At 37.1% G+C, this 22,701-nt stretch overlaps 1 protein-coding gene across 1 annotated transcript in view; it reads right to left on the minus strand.

Annotated features, from left to right (window-relative positions):
* Positions 1-22,701, minus strand: part of MARCHF1 (membrane associated ring-CH-type finger 1) — a 472,347-nt gene that overhangs the window by 189,421 nt on the left and 260,225 nt on the right. The window contains exon 3 of the mRNA XM_068542410.1: positions 4,186-4,236. Within this exon, the coding sequence (XP_068398511.1) occupies positions 4,186-4,236 (51 nt within the window). The remainder of the gene's footprint in view (positions 1-4,185; positions 4,237-22,701) is intronic.

Here is a 22,701-nt window from a genome sequence, read left to right on the forward strand (position 1 = left end):
TGGACTTCAGACTATACTACAATGCTACAGTAGTGAAGACAGTATGGTAGTGGCACAAAAACAGAAATATAGATCAATGGAACAGGATAGAAAGCCCAGAGATAAACCCACGCACATATGGTCACCTTATCTTTGATAAAGGAGGCAAGAATATACAATGGAGAAAAGACAGCCTCTTCAATAAGTGGTGCTGGGAAAACTTGCCAGCTACATGTAAAAGAATGAAATTAGAACACTCCCTAACACCATACACAAAAATAAACTCAAAATGGATTAAAGACTTAAATGTAAGGCCAGACACTATCAAATTCTTAGAGGAAAACATAGGCAGAACACTCTATGACATAAATCACAGCAAGATCCTTTCTCACCTACCTCCTAGAGAAATGGAAATAAAAACACAAATAAACAAATGGGACCTACTGAAACTTAAAAGCTTTTGCACAGCAAACGAAACCATAAACAAGATGAAAAGACAACCCTCAGAATGGGAGAAAATATTTGCAAATGAAGCAACTGACAATGGATTAATCTCCAAAATTTACTAGCTGCTCATGCACCTCAATATCAAAAAAACAAACAACCCAATCCAAAAATGGGCAGAAGACCTAAATAGACATTTCTCCAAAGAAGATATACAGACTGCCAATAAACTCATGAAAGAATGCTCAACATCACTAATCATTAGAGAAATGCAAATCAAAACTACAATGAGGTATCACCTCACACTGGTCAGAATGGCCATCATCAAAAAATCTACAAACAATAAATGCTGGAGAGGGTGTGGAGAAAAGGGAACTCTGTTGCACTGTTGGTGGGAATGTAAATTGATACAGCCACTATGGATAACAGTATGGAGGTTCCTTAAAAACTAAAAATAGAACTACCATATGACCCAGCAATCCCACTACTGGGCATATACCCTGAGAACACCATAATTCAAAAAGAGTCATGTACCTCAATGTTCAATGCAGCTCTATTTGCAATAGCCAGGACATGGAACAACCTACGTGTCCATCAACAGATGAATGGATAAAGAAGATATGGCACATATATACAATGGAATATTACTCAGCCATAAAAAGAAACGAAATGGAGTTAGTAGTAGTGAGGTGGATGGACCTAGAGTTTGTCATACAGAGTGAAGTAAGTCAGAAAGAGAAAAACAAAATTGTACGCTAACACATATATATATGGAATCTAAAAAAAAAACATATTTATGAAGAACCTAGGTTCAGGACAGGAATAAAGACACAGACGTAGAGAATGGACTTGAGGTCACGGGGAGGGGGAAGGGTAAGCTGGGACAAAGTGAGAGAGTGGCATGGACTTATATATACTACCAAATGTAAAACAGATAGCTAGTGGAAGCAGCCGCATAGCACAGGGAGATCAACTTGGTGTTTTGGTCCACCTCGAGGGGTGGGATAGCGAGGGTGGGAGGGAGACGCAAGAGGGAGGGGATATGGGGATATATGTATACGTATAGCTCATTCACTTTGTTATACAGCAGAAACTAACACACCATTGTAAAGCAATTATACTCCAATAAAGATGTTAAAAATAAAAAAGTTAAAGGACTCAAATATTACTAGAATTTGCCACCTCCTTCTTGGTAAGTTATGTGGTCTTAATGAAGAGTTTATCACTTAGTAATTCATTAAAAAGTAGTGAGGGCTCAACAGTGGATTTAGGATTTGTGGCTGTCATTCTGAATATAAGTAAAAGTAGCAATATATTGTCTTAAGTCTAATAAACTTAAGCACACTGAAATATTTTCACCCCCATGGGCGTGTGATGGTTTGAGTTTTTGTGACTGTACAATTACAATGACTGTTTAAGGGGAGAGCTTTTTTTTTCTCTCTGAATAGAATGCATTTTATCATTAATTGTCTCCCACACAAGCCTGCAATTAAAATGTATCAAATAAACTGTTTAGTCGTAATTGAAAAAAAAAAAGAATGAGTCTAGAACATTTATGATGCAGTTTGGCAAACCAGTCAATAAGACCTGCCAGTTCATGTTCCTAATCTAAGATAAATTACCATCAAAATGGATAACACCTAATATTTATATCTAATACCTTTTGCAGGTCATCTCATAGAATATGGATTAGCAAATAGTTGTTAGACTGATGACAGCTCACACTTGTCTTATTGTCCCAAACTTGTATCATCTTTGAATAAAATTTCTTCATACTACTCCTATTTTAAAAGTGTTATCAATAGTCTGTGAATACTGTTAATACAAAAGAAAAAAGTATTTCTGAGAGTAATAAGATGTACATGAAAGATATACATTAAACAGTAATAAAATCAATAGTTTGTACCAATAAAATCAAGAGCGTTGCTCTTGAAGATGCAAATACACACACAAAACATGTATCAGAGGCTGGGTGGCGAATTCATGAAGGGAAACTACACTTCTGACTTTTTCTTAAAGAATAAATGAAAAGGTAAAAGCTATGAACAAGCTGCATTATGTCAAAGTCAAACAGCAGTCTGGAAACGCAGATACAATTTTACCCCTGGATCACGAAGCAATTGGCATGACAAAGGAGTTGCCAGTACTGCCTACAGGTTTGTAGGTCAACATTAACACTCACACTCAGAAAGCTGACAATGCCCTGTAGTTGCAGGGAAGGCTCTCCGTGATGTGATGGAGACGATTGACATTTGAAAGGTATTGTTTTGATTTACAACCACTTAAGAAAACCTTCAATGACTGATACCATCGCCTCATGTCCCAGTGGAGGCAAGTGTGTCTCAGGGCGGTTAAGTGAGTGTCTCGGGTCCCATAAGTAGGAAGTGACAGTGGCGACTTACACTCACGTCCTCCGTCTGCACGGCTAGTGCTTTAACCACTGGGCCACATGGGCTCTCAAATGTTAGGAAGGTGCCCAGATTGCAATGTCCTTAGAGATGTACAGTTCCAACTACTGAGATACAATTCTCTGTGGGTCTTTTGCATCTCTGCATGTCTTGGAAGCAGAAACATTGACTGCTTTTGTTCTGGACTATCTTACTACACATGTACAGTGGAGAGCATTGCAACACAGTGATGTGGTCTCCCTATGGAGCGCTGGACAGGCATCCTTATTGTGTATTAAAAACACTAGAGTTTCCTAAGAGCAGGATTCCATTCCCATACTCAACCCAGTGTGTTGACAGGTGTCAACTGACCATCTTAACATGGTCTCATAAGAATCAGCCCAGGAAACCCACTTAAGAAAATGCTGATAATCTGGCTACTGCTATTTTTCAATTTGTAATAAAGTCCTTTGTTTGTGAAAACAAGACAAAACAAAACAAAAACTTTTCTAAATTGGAAGTGGGTCTGTGTTCTGTAGTGCCTATGGTTTATTGCTGTTTTGGGGGCCCCCTTGAAGGAAAATAATACAAAATTACATTTACAAAATTGAGCTCAGGGCTGTGGTGTTGGCAAGTGAGGGGCCCTGCTGTGGAAGTTCTCGTCATGGTAAATTCAGCTTTGTCAGAATTATATTTTTGGAAGTCATAATTTTCCAATTTCACAAATGGCTCTAGATGATTTTTCACTCCCCAAGTACCAAGTCTATAAACTGCATAGTGCCTCATCTTAGAGAATAGCTCTTAATTTTTGTTTTCTAGGAGAAATAAAAATCTAGAGGATCTCTCCCATGCCATGAGATTTTCAACACCCTCGTGTCTTGCTTGGATTTATAGGCAGTCTAGGGAGTATTTTGGTTTATTCATCCATCGACTCTATAAAGCAAATATGACCAAACTAGTGTCTTAAATTAAATTGTTTTCTAAAACATGCCCTGGTTAGATTCCAGCATAGTTGAGCCCATACTCCTGGAAAAATTGAATTCATGGGAATTGTACCATGATGTTGATAGAGTTTCACCTTGGGCGTGTGGTAGCTTTCTGAGCCGAAGTGAGAGAAGAAACATATTTTGAGTGACACTCGGAAAGTAGTAAATTATCTTTTGCATACAGCACTGAAGAGGAAAAATAGCTTCACTCATTTTGCTGTATGAAATCAATCACAGTAAACTCTTAAAATATTTAAGATCATTAACAAGTCATGTTTGTGTATTGCTCACAGATAACAGTAGCAGGTTAAATGTTAGAAAGTATTTACTTGAACTCATAAAATATGTAAATTAATAAACAATTAAGAAAGTGAATACAGTTCACCTACTTTTGAAATATTACTTGATCGACTTGCAGATCGCCCTGGGGATTTGTCATTCTGAAAAATAAAATTAGAGACATTGATTAAAAATATAGCAGTAGTATTCTTTGCTGCTGAGAAAAGAAAGCACAGCACAGGCCAATGTGTAGATGTTCTCTGTATTGTTCTAACAGACATAAAAATTGCTTACACAGGATGGTATTTCTTTTACCAAATTTTATTTCTCTAGTATATCTCGGTGTCCTTTTGAAAATGTTTCAATTATTATCAGGTTATATATCAGTCTAGGAATATTTATTTCCAGGAAACACTTATTTCTCTAGAAAAACATATGAAGTTCCTTGGAAATAGAATTAGAAATGAAAATATAGTCCATTATTTCCCCTTTTCTTCTTCTACCAGTAAATTCCGGTTCTCAGTGTCAGTAAATATTGCATACTGGGTACATGGTGCCTAACATCTAACTCCTGTTCTGCTAAAATACATTTTATCTGTCTGTTCAGTTATTTTATTTTCAAAATTTTAAAAAAATTAAAGGTAATTTAAAATTTTAAAACATTTAATCATTTAAATTAAAAATACTTAGAAATTATTTTAAAATTTAAAACTTAAAAATAAGTTTGGTTTTTTTTTGTTTTTTTAAACATCTTTATTGGAGTATAATTGCTTTACAATGGTGTGTTAGTTTCTGCTTTATAACAAAGTGAATCAGCTATACATATACACGTGTTCCCATATCTCTTCCCTCTTGCAACTCCCCCCTCCCACCCTCCCTATCCCACCAGAAGCAATCATATTTTGCAATCAGAAGCAATCATATTTTGACCTAGGATGGTAAGCTGAAGTTTTTAAAAGAGGTAAAAAGAACAGGGGGCTGATTCTGGCTGAAAAGTATTACCTGGAATTCTGGTATTACACTGCATCTACTTGAGCTGACTCTCCCCCAGGTATTAGCTTTTATATATTTGAGATTTTCTAGGTTTATAAAGTGTTTACATGATTTCAGCCACTCAGATGTGGAAATCTGAAGGGGCTGAACGTTAATCTCAGTGGAAATCGCTCAGATCCAAGACATGAACATATATGCAAGAAGGGAACATGAATTAATGACTATTTATTAAAGACATTTGAATTTCTCATAATAGAAATAATCTCTAGGGATAAAATATAATAAAATCAGGGCTGGTATATCTGCTGAAAATTCTCTACTTCAATATCAGTAGCTCAAGAGGCATTAAGACCTTTGACCGCAAGCAGATTCAAAACAATTAATGAATTTCAACCACACTCTATGGGATCAATAAAAAATCAACACTTCCTAGATCTCCACTTAAAATAAGATAGTCCAGGGAACAATTCAGTTCCTGAAATTTTTGAAAAGCATAAAAAAATGTAAAGTTAAGAAACTTTTACCAAGAATACAGTAAGATAAATATGGGCTGTCATCAAAATATCTCTGGTTCAAAATAAAACAATGTTAGTGAATTATTATTCATCACCAAGAAGATTTATTTGCTTATGTAACTAGTTTTCTGCAAGTCTTTATGGAAGAACAAAATCGAACTTTTATGACGACTCTTCACTTGTTGGCAGGTTCTAAGAAGCCTATCAAATCTAGTAAATGTGATTCAAATTAAGTAAAAACAAAAACAAGCATTCAACAGATACAACTATTTCTCTTTAGTCCTAATTTTAAAATTTGCTTCAGAGTAGAAGATGCACAAGTTTATAACGTTTATATCTACGGAGAAATTTGCAAATTGCCTTCATAGTAATAGATGAAAAGAGTCATTTCACAGCCTTCTGGATGATAATATAGATGGTTCTAAGATGTTGATTCTAGACAGAAGTAAAGTCAACTTCAAATCAGGCAATCTGTAAAACCATAAAAACCCATTATTTCTATGTATGGATATAGGGAAGCAGAAGCTTAATTTATAAACATATATATAGAACCGATCATGTTAAAGAACTGTGGACCTGCTCCCTTGGCATGTGGAGCCCCAGGGACACACTGCTCCCTCTGCTTCTGCAGTGCTGCTAACTTCCCTGACGCAGGGCACCACCATGCCTCCGGTCAGTCCCCGGGTACCAGGGGGTAAATCACCCGCGGGCAGCTGGCAGCGCTGGAGTGCAGCCACGTGCAAAAGAACACCACCTAAAAACCAAAGGGGCACAGAACTGCCAAAGTGTGAGTTGGCTGCTAAGAAGCAACTCCAGGTTTAGAAACTATTCAAAAATCTAGAAGGATACTGTCCACAGTTATTCTAAATGGACGAATTAGCAAATCTTCTCATAGACATTAATGGCTTCTCTTTAGTAGTATAAATTTCTTGAGTTAATAACGTGTTAATTTATAGTGTCTCTTGAAAAAAATAAATGTCCTGAGTGGTATAACATGGTAGTTGTTGATTAATTTGTTTTAGTGAGAAGTTTACATTTCAAGCATTTAAAAAATTGGTGTTAAAAATAGTAGCACAAAAGAAGAAAACACAAAGTATGGTAAAAGAAAATTTAAAAAATGGGAATTTAAGTGGTAATAGTAATGCATTTTCCATTCAATAAGTGGTTTAGAAAATTAATTTCAAAATAAATCCTCAAAATTTTCATAGTCTGTATTTGTGAGGCAGTATAGAACAGCATGTAAGGGCATACAATCTCAAGTCGGAGATTCCAAAGCTGGAGTTCTGGCTCTATCATTTGCTGATTAGCTGTGCAATCTTAGGACACTTACTTAACTCCTCTGTGCCTGTTTCTGTAACTGTAAAAGGTAAGTAACAATGGTACTTATCATTAAATACCTTTACTGTAAGAATTAAATGGGATACTAAATATTTTAGCCTATAATAAGTTAATATCTGTTTTTCATTTTTATTAAACTATCATGTTTAGAATGACATTATTTTATTTTATTTTTCATGGCTTCCATTGACCTAATAATGCAAAAAAATTTTTTAAATGATGAGAAACATAAGTGATCACTTGTCCTTAACTTTTAACATTTCACTGCATGTTATTGCATAGAATTACACATTTTATCAAATTAATATTTTAAAAGTAACGCTGCATGAAGAAATATGCTAGCATGAGCCATCAGAGCATTCATTGCCAAAGGCCAGATCTAAGAGGAACCTTTTGAACTTTCTATTTTTACAGATGAAATAGATATGAATGAGTGAAGTAATTCACTCGAGGCCCTGGTTAACTTGTGGCACCTCGGTTTCTGCCATAAATCTAGCATTTATTCAGCTGAACTTATTCAATATGCATTATTCATTATTTCATTCATTTATTCATTCAATCAACAAACACTTATTGACACAAATAATATCGGGTATCAGACACCCAGCTATAACCCTCTGTTGCTTTTTGACAATACAGTGAGTAAAATGCAAATGCAAAGGGCATAAAATAACTAACATTTATAGTGTACGTATATAAATTTTATTGAGGTTAAAGAATGTTTACTAAGTGATCTGTGGGGTTATCAACCTGAACGTCACAGAAATAGGAAATGATGAGAAGAGTTTTAAAGACAGTAAGGTCTATAAGCCCTGTAACCTTCACATAGGAAAGAGAAGACCAGGTAAAATGATTGCCATGTTTCAACTAGTTGTAATCAGCTTGCTACCTATAATAGCAATAGTGCTAAGACCTGTGGACCAGAGCACGTGAGTTTCCATTACATTAACCTCAACTGAGTGAGCCCTGGGGAATCCAATACAGTCATTTACCTTCCCGTCTTACAGCATAAAGTCATACAGCAGAACCGACATATGTTTATGGGCTTATTTCATAAGTACATTGCTTCTCATTTCAAGTACAGACATTAAGAAAGCTGATTGTCATTCAGGATTTGCACCCACACGAGCTTAAGGAAACTGAAACCAGCCCTGTCACATCTTCCATTAAAGATGGAGTGCCCTTTTGATAATTTCTTTACTTGTTTAACTGCTGTTTTCTTTCTTCCATATCCAAACAGCATGACATGTACCTATTAATTGTGGTTCAGTGAGTTCCTGGCATCACACCCCAACAAAAGTCAATTATTTTTTATTGCTTCTCCCCCTCTCAGTGCCACCTCCACCTCCATTAACCATGGTAACAGTCTTTTTGCTGAATTCTCCTCCTTTTTCAAACTCCTAAAAGTTGGAGTGCCCCAGGGATTACCTCTTGAATTTCTTCTCTTCTTTATCTATACTTAACCTATTGGGCGTGCTCTTCCGGTTCTACGGGTTTAAGGATAACCAGTAGGATGAACTCTCTGAATTCATAACTCCTTGTCTGATCTCTCCTCTGAATTTCAGACTCACCTGCCCAACTTCCTTCTCATCATCTCCAAAAACTTACTTAGCATCTCTATATAGATATATAATAGGCAACTCAAATTTCCTCGTCCGAATCTAAGTCATCCCTACAATGACGCAGGACAAGAACAACTCAGATAACCTAGGGCCTGCTCTAGATAATTGCACTTGAAAGGAGACACCACTGTGCACACCTTTCATGAAGCCCTTGGTGTTTAGCCAAAAGAATAAATTTTAAAACTGAATTTTAATTATGTGCAGAAAAAAAGTAGGATAAAGCTCCCTACGGCCCAACACACCACTACACATACACAATCAATTCTCCTCATGGCAATTAAGATTATTCTTTAAAAAGCAAATCAGGCCACTCAGGAATAGGAATCCTGTGAGCATTACTCACTGCAAGTTCTTGATTCAAGACTCAGTAAAAAGACAACAAACAATTAAAAAAATATGCAAAGATTTGAACTCTTAACCAAAGGAGACATACAGATAGCAAGCAAGCACATGAAAGACATGTAACATCATTAGTCCATCATTAGAGAAATAAAAATTAAAACCATAATGAGCTACCACGACAAAATAATTATTGTGGCCAAAATTTTAAAACAACAAAAAAAACCACAAAACAACTGACCAGTATAAGTGTTGGCAGGACATGGAGAAATGGGAACCCTCATCCACTGCTGGTGGGAATGTATAATAGTACAAGTACTTTGGAGTATAATGTGGCAGTTTCTTTAAAAGTTAAATATACATCTACCATATGACTCAGTCATTCTACTCTTAGATGTTTTAACCCAAGAGAAATGAGAGCATATGTCCATAGAAACACTTGTACACAAATATTCATAAAAGCCTTATTTGCAATCGCAAAAAAACCTGGAAACAATCTAAATTTCCTTTAGCAGGTGGAGAAATAAACTGTGGAATATTTATGCAATAGAATATTAGTCATCAATAAAAAGGATTGAATTACTGATGTGACACAAAGTGGATGATTCTTAAAATAATTGTGCTGAGTTAAGAAGCCGGACCATCATCAAAAAATCTACAAACAATAAATGCTGGAGAGGGTGTGGAGAAAAGGGAACCCTCTTGCACTGTTGGTGGGAATGTAAACTGATACAGCCACTATGGAGAACAGTATGGAGGTTCCTTAAAAAACTAAACATAGAATTACCATATGACTCAGCAATCCCACTACTGGGCATATGCCCTGAGAAAATAATAATTCAAAAAGATACATGTACCACAATGTTCATTGCAGCACTATTTACAAGAGCCAGGACATGGAAGCAACCTAAGTGTCCATCGACAGATGAATGGATAAAGAAGATGTGTCACATATATACAATGGAATATTACCCAGCCATAAAAAGTAACAAAATTTAGTTATTTGTAACGAGGTGGATGGATCTAGAGTCTGTCATATAGAGTGAAGTAAGTCAGAAAGAGAAAAAGAAATACCAGATGCTAACACACATAGATGGAATCTAAAAAAACGATACTGATGAACCTAGGTGCAGGGCAGGAATAAAGATGCAGACGTAGAGAACAGACTTGAGGACACAGGGGGGAAGGGGAAACTGGGACGAAGTGAGAGAGTAGCACTGACATATATACACTACCAAATGTAAAATAAATAGCTAGTGGAAGCAGCCGCGTAGCACAGGGAGATCAGCTCGGTGCTTTGTGACCACCTAGAGGGGTGGGATAGGGAGGGTGGGAGGGAGACGCAAGAGGGAGGGGATATGCGGATATATGTATACGTATAGCTGATTCGCTTTGTTGTACAGCAGAAACTAACACAACACTGTAAAGCAATTATACCCCAATAAAGATATTAAAAAATAAAAAAAGAAGCTGGACAAGAGTGCACACTTTTTGTAATACTCCAATTATAGAATGGAATGTCCAAATTCTAGAATATTCAAACTACTCTAGAGATAGAAGAAACATGGGTAGCCTCCTGGGGATGAGAATGGTGGGGAGTGGCAGGATGGAGGAACTGCCCCGGGATACAGGACCTCCTTTGGGAGAAGGTCATGTTCATTACATTGGTTGCAATAGTGGTTTCAACAGGTCTATACATATGTCAGAATGTATCCAATTGTACACTTTTAACATTGGCCATTTATAGTATGTCAGTTATACCTCAATAACATTGTAAAAATATATTAAATCAGACCTTACCACTCTTCTGCTCAAATCCCTCTATTACCTTCCCACTGTTTCGGAATAAAATTTAAAGCTCCTACGCTGAGTTAAAAGGTTCCACATAATCTGGCCCCTGTAACTCCATCTGGTCTCCCGCCTGGTCCATAATATATCAGACATGCCCCTGATCGGGAGCATTTACCATTCCCTCAACTGCACACATCTTCCCTACGAATCCTCACAGATGCTTCCTCACCTGCTCTATTCTCTAATCAAATGCTGCCTCCTCCGAGAAGCCTTCTTTGACCACAGCATTTAGAGGAACCCCTACAAACTCATCCTGTTCCACTCTTTTTTTTTTAATATTTTATTTATTTATTTATTTGGCTGGGCCCCATCTTAGTTGCGGCAGGCGGGCTCCTTAGTTGCAGCATGTGAACTCTTAGGTGCAGCATGCATGTGGGATCTAGTTCCCTGACCAGGGATCGAACTCCGGCCCCCTGCCTTGGGAGCGTGGAGTCTTAACCACTGTGCCACCAGGGAAGTCCCCCGTTCCACTCTTGATCCCATTATCCCAACCCATTTATCTCCCTGGCTATCATAACTACCCGGTATTATATTAAATAACTGTTTATTTATTTATTGTCCATTTTCCCCGTTTGAAAGGACAGCTATGGCAATGGAGAACCTTTATGTTCTGTTCTATGTTAAAACTCCATCACCTGGAACACTAGCTAACATATTGTGCACTCAATAAAGATATATTGATGCAATTCCCTAGACAACGCTAAACCTTTCGCTGTATGCTATTGTTCTGGAATAGCCCTTGTCATTTCTTTAAAATTTTCCTTTCCTTTTTTTTTGGTCATTCTCATGATATGCTGGAGTAGTTTATGTGTTAGGATTGGAATCAAGGGGGAAAGGGGGGGAGGGATAAATTGGGAGATTAGGATTGACATATACACACTACTAAATATAAAACAGATAACTAATAAGGACCTACTGTATAGCACAGGGAACTCTACTCAATACTTTGTAATGACCTATACGGGAAAAGAATCTAAAAAAGAGTGGATATATGTATATGTATAACTGATTCACTTTGCTGTACAGCAGAAACTAACACAACTTTGTAAATCAACTAGATTCCAATAAAATTTTTTAAAAAATTGTACATACTGCTCCCAACCTACCTTTTCCCAAAGTGAAAAGAATCATGCTGAAATGGGTAGTGATCTGTAAAATGCCTAGGATGTAAGGAAGCCTAAGAAATATAGGGCAAAAAATATGGGCTATTTTAAAGAAACTAAAAGCTGTAAAAATCAATAGTAAATGACACTAAGTTATATCATATCTAAGAAATATAATAAAAAATTCCAAAGTGCTCAACTAGAATGCTTTTATTCTATTACAGTTAACAGTTTTTGTGCATGTATGAGCAAGAAATTGTTTTTCAGTACGAATAAAGTCTTGCATAAGATATACTTTACTTTGTTCATAGTCGTTTAACGCTACATCCTTTCTTAGTTTTCTCCTCAGTACACAAAAGTGAAAGGCTCATAAATTTATGATGGACCTAACATATTCAGTTGCAGATGACATAAAAACCAACCATAACTCACACACGTGAAAGGAGAGAAACAAGCGTAGGGCTGTGTCTAAACTTCTTTAAACGCCATCCTCATGGCTCAGGCACAGAGGCAGAGCCCTCTGTTCATGGAGAGAAGAGGAGGGTGTGTCAGGGAGCAACCATTGTTCTACAGGGCCTCTGTCTAAGCGTCTGTCAACTGGACAAAGCCTGTGGCCACGCCCCTTCGGTCAAATCACCTTCCAGCACTCACAGCTTTCTTTGTCGCTTCCTCTGGAAGCAGTTTAGACTTCCTGGTGGTCTGGTAGGCATGCATTGAGGGTGCATGGTAGGGTTCTGTGTTACTCTGAAGTCTGCAGGCTGGTCTGCCCTGTAGACCTTGTTCACCAAAGTGGTTCAGTTCTTTGTTTTTTTAATTGAAGTATACTTGATTTACGATGTTTGTGTTAATTTCTGCTGTATAGCAGAGTGATTCAGTTATATATATATATATATATATATATATATATATATATATATATATATATATATAAACTTTTTATATTCTTTTTCATTATGTTTTATCTCAGGATACCGAATATAGTTTCCTGTGCTATACAGTAGGACCTTGTTTATCCATCTTGTATGTAATAGTTTGCATCTGCTAACCCCAAACTCCCAGTCCAAAGTGGTTCAGTTCTGACTCTAGGTGCTTCAGAAAAGGCTGAAGGAGATCTGAGTCTGTTTTCAAATTGGCCTTAATTAGTAGAGTCAACAGAAAAATTCCAAAGGCATATTTTATATTCAATTCAGGCCCTTGAAGCAAACATGAGTCTTTCTCAGTTGACTAGAAATTTCCACCAGAGAACCAAAGCCTTCTTTCGGGCTTTGCAAGAACAAAGCTGAATGCTTATGGGCCTGGGGTTTTGTTTCACTCAAGCCTTATCAGATCCCAAAGTATATTTAGCATCAGAGAACTTTTACATATTTTTTTAAAGATTATTTGCATCATCTATTATTGCCTTTTAGGTAATATGACACATGAGACTATACATTTTTATGCAACAAAAGCTTCTTCAGATTGAAAAGTAATGTATTATCTGCCACCTGGTACTTTCATATTAGATACCAAAACATGCCCCAATGTCTTTATGTACGTGATAAAGGGCTATTTTTCTTATTCAAAATGGTATTTTTAGAGAGTGCTTTAACGTCTCCCAAACTGCAGTTCTCACAAATGCAAAGCAGAACAGAATTTCATTCTTCTGTTCAGGACTTCGCCTGAGAAAAACATTTCACTGCTATAAACACAAAGCCACAGCTGGATAAATGGCAAGAAAAAGCACTCATGAAACTTTAAAACCTGAAGCATCTTTTTAAATTACAAATTGCTTCAAACATCATATATTTTCCTGATACTCAGGCACAGTAACTAACCTTTACCTCCTTCCTAACTAATTTTTAGCTGAGGTATCAGTGGCTGATGAGAATCCGTGGATGAAAAAAGGAAAAGAGATCTGTAAGCCCATGGTTGAAATTTCAGAAGGCTTTTTTCTTATTGTCAGATTACTGATATTTGCCTTATGGAAGAAAATACCAGTCTGTCACAAAAATCAAGCAAATATTCTACAAAATAGAATTTGATAGCATTTTGATTTTCATTTCTTTTCTCTAAAAAAAGTTTACATGTGGAATAAATATTTGTTTGCATCTCAGCTAATCTTACAGCCCTGTACAACACACTGAATGTAAATAGATTTTATACTCTTCCTCCATGTGATGCATTACAAAGATCCCTGGTAGGGTGGTCACTGAATCAGACTTTATACATGGAAATACGAGGACAACTAGACAAATCATAAAAGGACACAGTAGACTAATTCATTGAACAAGTGATTATTCACAGATTATGGAGGCTAATTGTTATATATGAGAAAATTCAGTATGATGAAAAGGGCGTGCCTTCTCTTGACATTTATGCCAGGCAGAATGACGAAACTGTATGTGTAAATGACAGAACGGTAATTTCAAAGTACACCATATCTTTAGTAAAAGAACACTAAATTGAAATGCCATGAACTCAAACCACCGCCCACTACACACACTTTTAAAAGCCTTTAATAGAACACTATTTGGTATTTAACAACTAAAATAGTGTAAGAGATAATCAAATAAAATTCACTAACATGACATTCAGAATAAATTCTCAAGAGGAAAGTTTTCAGTCATTTAAACTTCTTTTATATGCTAATTTTCAGAGATAATTTCTATTCACACTTTAATGTTAAGATTAAAGTCCATTTTCTTTAAAATACAGTAACAATCATCACTTAAGACTTCAAAGCATCTTGTCCTGTAGTAAAAACTCTATTTTTCTCATTTCTCAGTGGAGTCCTAATTCCCTCTGATATGGCATTCCACTCATAGGTCAGAATGCCTGAATGGTGGTAAAAGAAATAATAAATTGTGATTCACTTTCTTCTTGTTGCAATCACTTTTTGCCATTTACTTACCAACATGTAAATTACCTGGTCATTACAGGCAGGCTGCACGATTGACCTGACGTTGATTCACAGTCATTTGAAATGAGAGACTTCATGATTGCACACCACCTGAGAGCGAGCTCAGTTTTAGCCCCTAATAAAGACCGATGGCGTTGTAAAACCTAGCTAACCTCATCCACTATCCCCTTCCTGCCAGGCTACTCTGCTCTCACTAACCCTCCGCAATGCAGGCCACCCTTGTTGGTGTCGCCTACCCTTACATGCTTCGGTCCAGGACAGGTCCTGTTTCACTGATGCAGGCAGAAGATGTAAGACTTGTGGATCAAAGACAAGGACAGTTTGTTACTCGGAGTCAGAGTACCAGCATTTATGCTGGTTGCCCATGGCTAATTTACCCTGGACAAAGCGGAGGGAGCCAGAGAGTGTCTACACTCAGGGGGATGTGTAACAGGAGAGCAACCCTGGGCTTTAGGATCCCGAATCACTTGTAACGGCCGGAAAGCATGCCTGGTCGGTGCTTTGGAGGGACACATAGTCTCCCTCTTCCAAGGCTCTTCCTATATATTATCCTTGGAGAGACGGTACGAACTTAGTGCCTCTCCTAGCGAGATGCGCAGAAATGCAAGAGACTCATGGAGACTTGTATTCCAACATTAATTTAACTTAATGTAATGCATTTTTGTTGTCTTCCCTGAATAGGTAAAGAGTGAAATGAAGAAACTCTAAGGCAGGTAGTTCACAACAAGCTACGCATCTTGCTACTCAAGAGCAACCAGAAGACACATGGGGGCAATTGGGGAAAAGGAGATTCCACGTCATCTATTGCAAAGAAGAGCCTTGCCATTTCTAATAAATGACGCTTGTCAGTAGGGACCTCTCCTTTCTTCCACTTAGACCCTTGTCCTTTTGTGAACTATCTTCTCTATTGTTTTTTTCTTCTCTCTGTTACTCTTTTATCTACTACTCTTTATAGGGCAGAGGGTATGATGTAGAGCACACTACCTGGGGGTCAGAAGACTGGCTTCTAAACTCAGTTCTTCTACATATGAATTATGTGACCTTGGTTAGTCATTCAAAATTACTGAGTCTCAAGTGTTCTATGTAAAATGAAGAAGTCACATTTCCATTTCCAGCCCCGTTCTATTACCCCAGTTATTCTTTTCTTCATGGTTTCATGGTTTAATTGCTCAGGATTGTTATTATATGTGTGTGTATGAGGGAGTAGAGAATAAAAGAGAAGGGGGAAGAGAGAGAGAGAGATTAATTTGCCTTTAACGTCACCCTTAATTTGCTCCCTAAGGAAAACCCAAATCTTCATGTATTAACTTACTTATTATGCAGTGTATTATGAAGAAACTGTCTGCTAGAAAGTTTTCAAAAAGGATCTATTCTGTCTAGTAACTGTGCATAATACATTACCTTGATCATTTTGATTGATCTTCACAAAAACCCTTGCTGGTGGGTATATCTCCTGTCACCTCTAAGGGGTGGAATAAGGATTTGCACTGAAAGCAGAGACATGGATTCAGGTCCTGGGTCTGCCCCCTTTGAACCAGTGATCTTAGATAAGTTACATAACTTAATCTTTGTTTTTTCATTAAAACATCTGAATAATAACCTATATTATGAAGCTATTCTGAAGATCATGTATTTTTTTGAAATATAGATGATATACACTATTATGTTAGTTTCAGGTGTACTATATAGTGATTTGACATTTGCACACATTATAAAACAATCTCCAGAATAAGTCTAGTAACCATCTGTCCCCATGGGTTTATGAAATATTTCATGTAAATTACCCTAGTACATATTTGATGTAGATAAATGTAAACATTTCTTACCTCCCATTAAAAAAATTAGGAAACCTAACATCAGGGTGTTTAAGTGACTTGCACAAGATCACATAGCTGGTTTCCCTCCGATGTCATAGATGCTTCCGGAAGGAAGTCTGTCTCCCAGGAGGTCTGGCCTTTAATAGTGGGGACCAGGACTGTGGTATGTTCACTCTGGCTTTAAGCTTCTCTCATCGCTCCAGCCAGCCATCACAGGGCACACCAGCTATTCTGGACTGATATGTTTGAATACTATCTCTACTTATGTCAACATTTTTTTATTATGATCAAATATATATGATATAAAATTTACCATTCTAACCATTTTAAGTGTTCAATCCAGTGGCATTAAGCACCTTCACCATGTTGTACAATTCTACTTACCTTTATCTCATCCTGTCATTTCTATTTTTATATATGCTTATTATCTATATAATGAATCAACACAGTAGTGTATTCATTTTTGAATTATTTTTTAAAATATAGCACACTGAGGGTGTGCTTCCAAAGTTTTTTCATGGGTGCATGACCCCAAATCCTGGAGACCACAGCTGACAGAAGTGCTCTTTATGACCCTAGACCAAATCCACCGGGTGAGATGTGCTCTCCCTTGGTACTCTCTATTCTCGTTCTTCTTCCTCGGGCTCGCTGGGAACACTGAACGAAGTCAAACAAACATGATAGGCAACCAACCAGTCCTAAAGGGGATTAACTTTCTACTTCTGAAAGATTAGGACCCGTCACATCACCAGGAAAGGTTGAGACAGAGAAAACAAGTGTTGCAATTTCGTTGCTGCACGTGGGCTTTCCCCAGTTGCGGCGAGCTATTCTTCATGGAGGTGCGCGGGCTTCTCATTGTGGTTGCTTCTCTTGTTGCGGTGCACGGGCTTCTCATTGTGGTGGCTTCTCTTGTTGTGGAGCACGGGCTCTAGGCGCACCGGCTTCAGTAGTTGTGGCTCGCGGGCTCAGTAGTTGTGGCTCTCGGGCGCTAGAGCACAGGCTCAGTAGTTGTGGCGCACGGGCTTTGTTGCTCCGCGGCATGTGGGATCTTCCCAGACCAGGGATCAAACCTGTGTCCCCTGTATTGGCAGGCGGATTTTTAACCATTGTGCCACCAGGGAAGCCCTAAATGCCATTTTAAAGCTGACACATGTTTCTACGTATTGGCTGGAATTAGACGCTTCAAAGGATTGAAACTAGAAAATGGGCATTTGAAGAAACAAAATATTTTCTGAATTTTAACATGACACTTGATGAACTTTTTTAAAATTAATTTTTATTGGAGTATAGTTGCTTAACAATGTTGTGTTAGCTTCTGCATAGTAAAATGAATCAGCCATACTTATACATATATCCCTTCCCTTTTGGATTTCCCTCCCATTTAGGAAAATGGTATAGATGACCTTATTTGTCAAGCAGAAATTGATGAATTTTTTAAGCAAGGCTAATGTAAGAAAAGTATTTACCCATGTAAATAGACAGTCTCTAGATTTGTGAAGTAATACAAATTCACTCCTTTTATGTTTTTGTCATAGATTGCTTACTGATATAAATTAAATTAGTAATTCAAAATCAGTCCTCAAATAATTAGAATTATAACTAATCTCAGTGGAGGTTCTTGCTGACTCCTGTGTCCCAATAGATTGAGTAATTTAGACATTAAGGCATGTATTATTGATTCCAGTGGCTGTCCTTCTGGGCTTTAGAGGACATGAGACCACGCTATGAAATGTAGGCATGAGGGCTGAGGTGGCAGTGAGGGTTCCTTTGAGGGAGACGGAATTCTCTCCATCTATCCTGGAGCAGGAAGGATGGAGCCTTGTCCTGGGGTTGAGAAGAATCCTTTTTATAGTTGGTGTTGAGGAGAGTTTGGTTTTGGATCCTGACCTGAGAGAAGAAGGTCAAACAGGATTCCAGTGAAGGCGAGAGAAATTGGCCCTTGAAACATGGAGGTCGGCTACAAGCAATGGAGAGAGAAGGCCTCACCTCTGGGAACACTTATGGCCAATAGGCTCCAGGAAAAATATGTGATCTTCAGTTTAAAGTTATATTTTTCTTTCCTTCCCTGATAAGACCAATTGCCAAGCTCTCAGTAATAAATGCAATATGCATTGCTCTGCTTTGTGGAAACAGGAGAAGTACCTACTTCTTCCTTTGGTGGCATCAGACTGAGGAGCTCCAGTCTGATCTCCAGTCACCACGCTCCACCCCTCACTCCTTACCCTCCTGATATTTCCAGCAACATCTCTGGGACTATTATGTGGGCATTAGCTCCATGGGGACCCCTTATGAGAAACTCTCATTTGCTCGATTATTCCTGGAGGGCAACTGCACCGTAGGAATGCAAACAGATAGGAATAGTTCAGATTGTATAGCTCAGTCAGTAGAAATCAGGACTAATAAAGTCAAGGTCAGGAGATTGTTCTCTATGGTAATCAGAGGCAGGAAAATAAGATGGTATACGAGAGAGAGGTACTATTGAGGCTCTTATCTCTGTGGCTGATTATGGTAAAGTTAATGTATAAAGAAAAGGACACTAATTACCCCACCTAATTTTGCTTCTCCGTTTAAATAGATTCAATTATAATAATAAAAAATGGAAAGGTGATATACCTTCTTTCACAGAGTAGTGCTAAACAATTTGCTGAAATTGGTAATCTCTCTTAGACTTAAAAAAATTATAACAAATAAATACCCTGAATGTGGTGCTGAAAATATGCATTCTGTATCACAATTCAGACTCTCAAATGTGTGACAATACATTGAGGCTGTAGCTGCAGCTTTGGTTGAGTATATGCAATAAATCACTTTAGTTTTAGTGAGAAATACTTCAAATAGAATTATTCCATAAAATATTAAATTAAAAACTGTCATCTATCCTCAAATCAATTTCTACTTCATGAGCAGGTGCTGGAGCAGTTTTCAAAGTGACTGTACTTAACCCATTCTCTGGGAGCACTGATTGATTTATTAGTATGGGAATATTTTGTTACTACGAGAAGACTCCAAGGACCCACTGGGTGACTTTTCACAGAATTTTATTTGTATTATCAAACCAAAGTCTTTTTTTCCCTATAGTACAAAAGGAAATAGACATCTTACTCTTATCTTATTCTGTTTAGGGTGATGCTTTGCATATTTCAGGTGCAGAGTTATAATAAAAGTCCACACATTCCAAGAATAACATGGGAAAATAGCATGTTATTCATCTGAGTTCAATAGACTCTCTATATAATAAGCATTTCCTCAGGTCTTGTCTAGATAAATATCAGTACCATGTATTGAAATGAGCTTGTATTATAGAGTCAGTTAGAATTTACTGTTACTTAAGCTCTCTGATCATCAGTTGTCTTGTCTGAAAAGGTAAAGAAAAATACCTAATTTGTTGGTAAATATTGTGTGAAGGTCAAATTTGTAAGATATAAATGTGCCTAGAATAACACCTGGCAAATGAAGAAGTATATGTGTAGAGCATTTCCCCCCACTGCTGCTTGATTGTGTATGGTTTACATCACAGTTGAAAGGTGAGAGCCCAGCCATAAATTGGCCCTAAAGTAAAATGTAAGGCTCCTTTTATGTATGTGTATGTAGATTGCCTCATTTCACAGAGGACTGAGACAACTTATAAAAATATAGAAAACACAATAAAACTGAAAGTAAAATTGAGCCAGAAAATATATTGATAGACTAAAAAGTGTAAAACTGGAGAGTAAGATAATATACAGATTATGAAAAATAGACATTAAGTTCTACATTTTTTCCACTAAATAAGGCTGAAAATTTGGCTCTGAGTGACCAAAGCAAAAAGAAAAACAAAACCAGTTTCAAACTTTGATTACCTATTTTAAAAACCTAGCAATCTCACACCAGAAATGAAAATTTTCATAACACTTAGTTTCAAAAATTGTTGTATGGCTTATTTTTCAAGGGACATAGTAATGTAGTGGGCAATCTACTCAATCACACACTCAAAAACACAGAGGGAATGGGATCCTGGGAAGATGGCAGAGTAGGAAGGTCCAAGAATCCATCTCCCCACCTAGACAACAATTTCACTGGCAGAATCCGTCTGTTGGAATGATTTTGGAACTCTGGAGTCCATTAAAAGCTTAAAATTTCCAAGGGAAAGCTTGGATGGTAAATGATGGTTAATTTTGGTCAGTTTCAGCTCTCCTGTTTCTGGTCTCAGACATGAGGACAAAGAGGCAGGTGGCTACTGTTGCACCCCAAACCCCAATGGTTACACACACCTCCTCCTCCTCCAGCTGAAGGGGCTCCCAGGGGATTGAAATGGCTGACACCCTTCCCCACTCCCTTCATTTTTCTCTTTTTTCTCTTGTGGGAGCCAGACAGTAGCGACTAGGACATTCAAAAGCAACTGCATAAATGGGAGAAATTAGAAAGTTACTATATGTGCCTAGGGAAAGGAGCAGTCTCAGAAAAGACCTGAGATGACCTTGAGTTCACACTTCAGGCTGATCTGCAGCACAAAGACAGCCTACAACAATAATTTAAAAAAATAAACAAAAACAAAAAATTTCAACAAATCCTGGAGAAGGGGGAGAATCTGATTTCCAGAGTTACCACGTTATTAGATTCAAAAGTCCAGTTTTCAACAAAATATCCCAAGGCATACAAAGAGACAGATAAGTATAGCCTATTCAAAGGAAAAAAATCAACAGAGATTGTCCCAGAAAAAGACCGGATGGCAGATCTACTAGACCAGGACTTTAAAACAACTGTCTTAAAGATGCTCAAAGAGCTGAAAAAGATGTGGAAAGAAAATTATGTATGGATAAAACAGAAACATTAATAAGGAGAAAATCGAAAAGGAAACCAAAAATTAATTCTCGAGCTGAAAAGTATAGTAAGTGAAATGAAAAATTCACTAGAGGGATTCAAATACAAATTTGAACTGGCAGAGGAAAGCATTAGCAAATTAGAAGTTAGGACAAAGGAAATGATCAAGTTTGAGGAACAGAAAGAAAAAATATTGAAGAAAAGTGAACAGAGCCTAAAGACCTTTTGAGTCCCATCAAGTAGACCAACATATGCATTGTGGGAGCCCCAGAAGGGGCAGAGACAGAAGGGGCACAGGGAGAACTCAAAGAGAATGGCTGAAAACTTCTCAAATGTCATGAAATACATGAATACAGGAAGGTCAACAAACTCCAATAAGATGAACTCAAAGAGACCTCCAGGGACATGTTATAATCAAATTTTTGAAAGACAAAGACAAAGACAAAAAAAAAAAGAATCTTGAAATCAGCAAGAGAGAAGAAACTCATCACATACAAGAGCTCCTCAGTAAGACTGTCAGCAGATTTTTCATCAGAAACTTTGGAGACCAGAAGACAAGGGACCAATATATTCAAAGTATACAAAGGAAGACTGTCAACCACAAATTCTATATCTGGAAAAACTGTCCTTCAAAAGTGAGGGAGAAAGTAAGACATTGCTAGATAAACAAAAGCTGAGGAAGTTCATTACCATCAGATCTGCCCTGAAAGAAATGCTCAAGGGAGTCCTGTAAGTTGAAATAAAAGGATGCTAAACAGCTAATTGAAGCCATATGAAGAAAAAAGATCTCAGTAAAGATAAATGCATGGGCAATTATAACATCTAGTATTTTATAACAATGGCTATTAATCCAGTTTTTATTTTCTAGATGATTTGAGATTAGTACACTAAAAAAAATTACTAGTTTAAAAGCTAGCACTATTATAATTTTGATGTGTAATTCTACAATTTGTGTTCTACATAATTTTTAAAAAACTAATATATGTAAACAATCATTAGTGTAAGTTTTTGGAAACACAATGTATAAAGATATAATTTTGTGACAACAACAACTGAAAGGGGTGGGGATGGAGTTAGCTGTAAAGAAACAGAGTTTTTGTATGTTATTGATGTAAAGCTGGTATAAATTCAAATTGGTGTGTTATAACTTCAGGATGTCAAATGTAATTCCACAAAAAAATATTAGAACTAATAAATAAATAAGCAAAGTATTAGGATACAAAGTGAACACACAAAACATCAGTTACATTTCTATACACAAACAATGAATAATCCGAAAAGGAAATGAAGAAAATAATTTTATTTACAGTAGCATCAAAAAGAATAAAATACCTAAGAATTAATTTAAC

This window comes from Eschrichtius robustus, chromosome 4 (assembly GCF_028021215.1).
Source record: "Eschrichtius robustus isolate mEscRob2 chromosome 4, mEscRob2.pri, whole genome shotgun sequence".
In the NCBI taxonomy this organism is placed as follows: Eukaryota; Metazoa; Chordata; class Mammalia; order Artiodactyla; family Eschrichtiidae; genus Eschrichtius; species Eschrichtius robustus.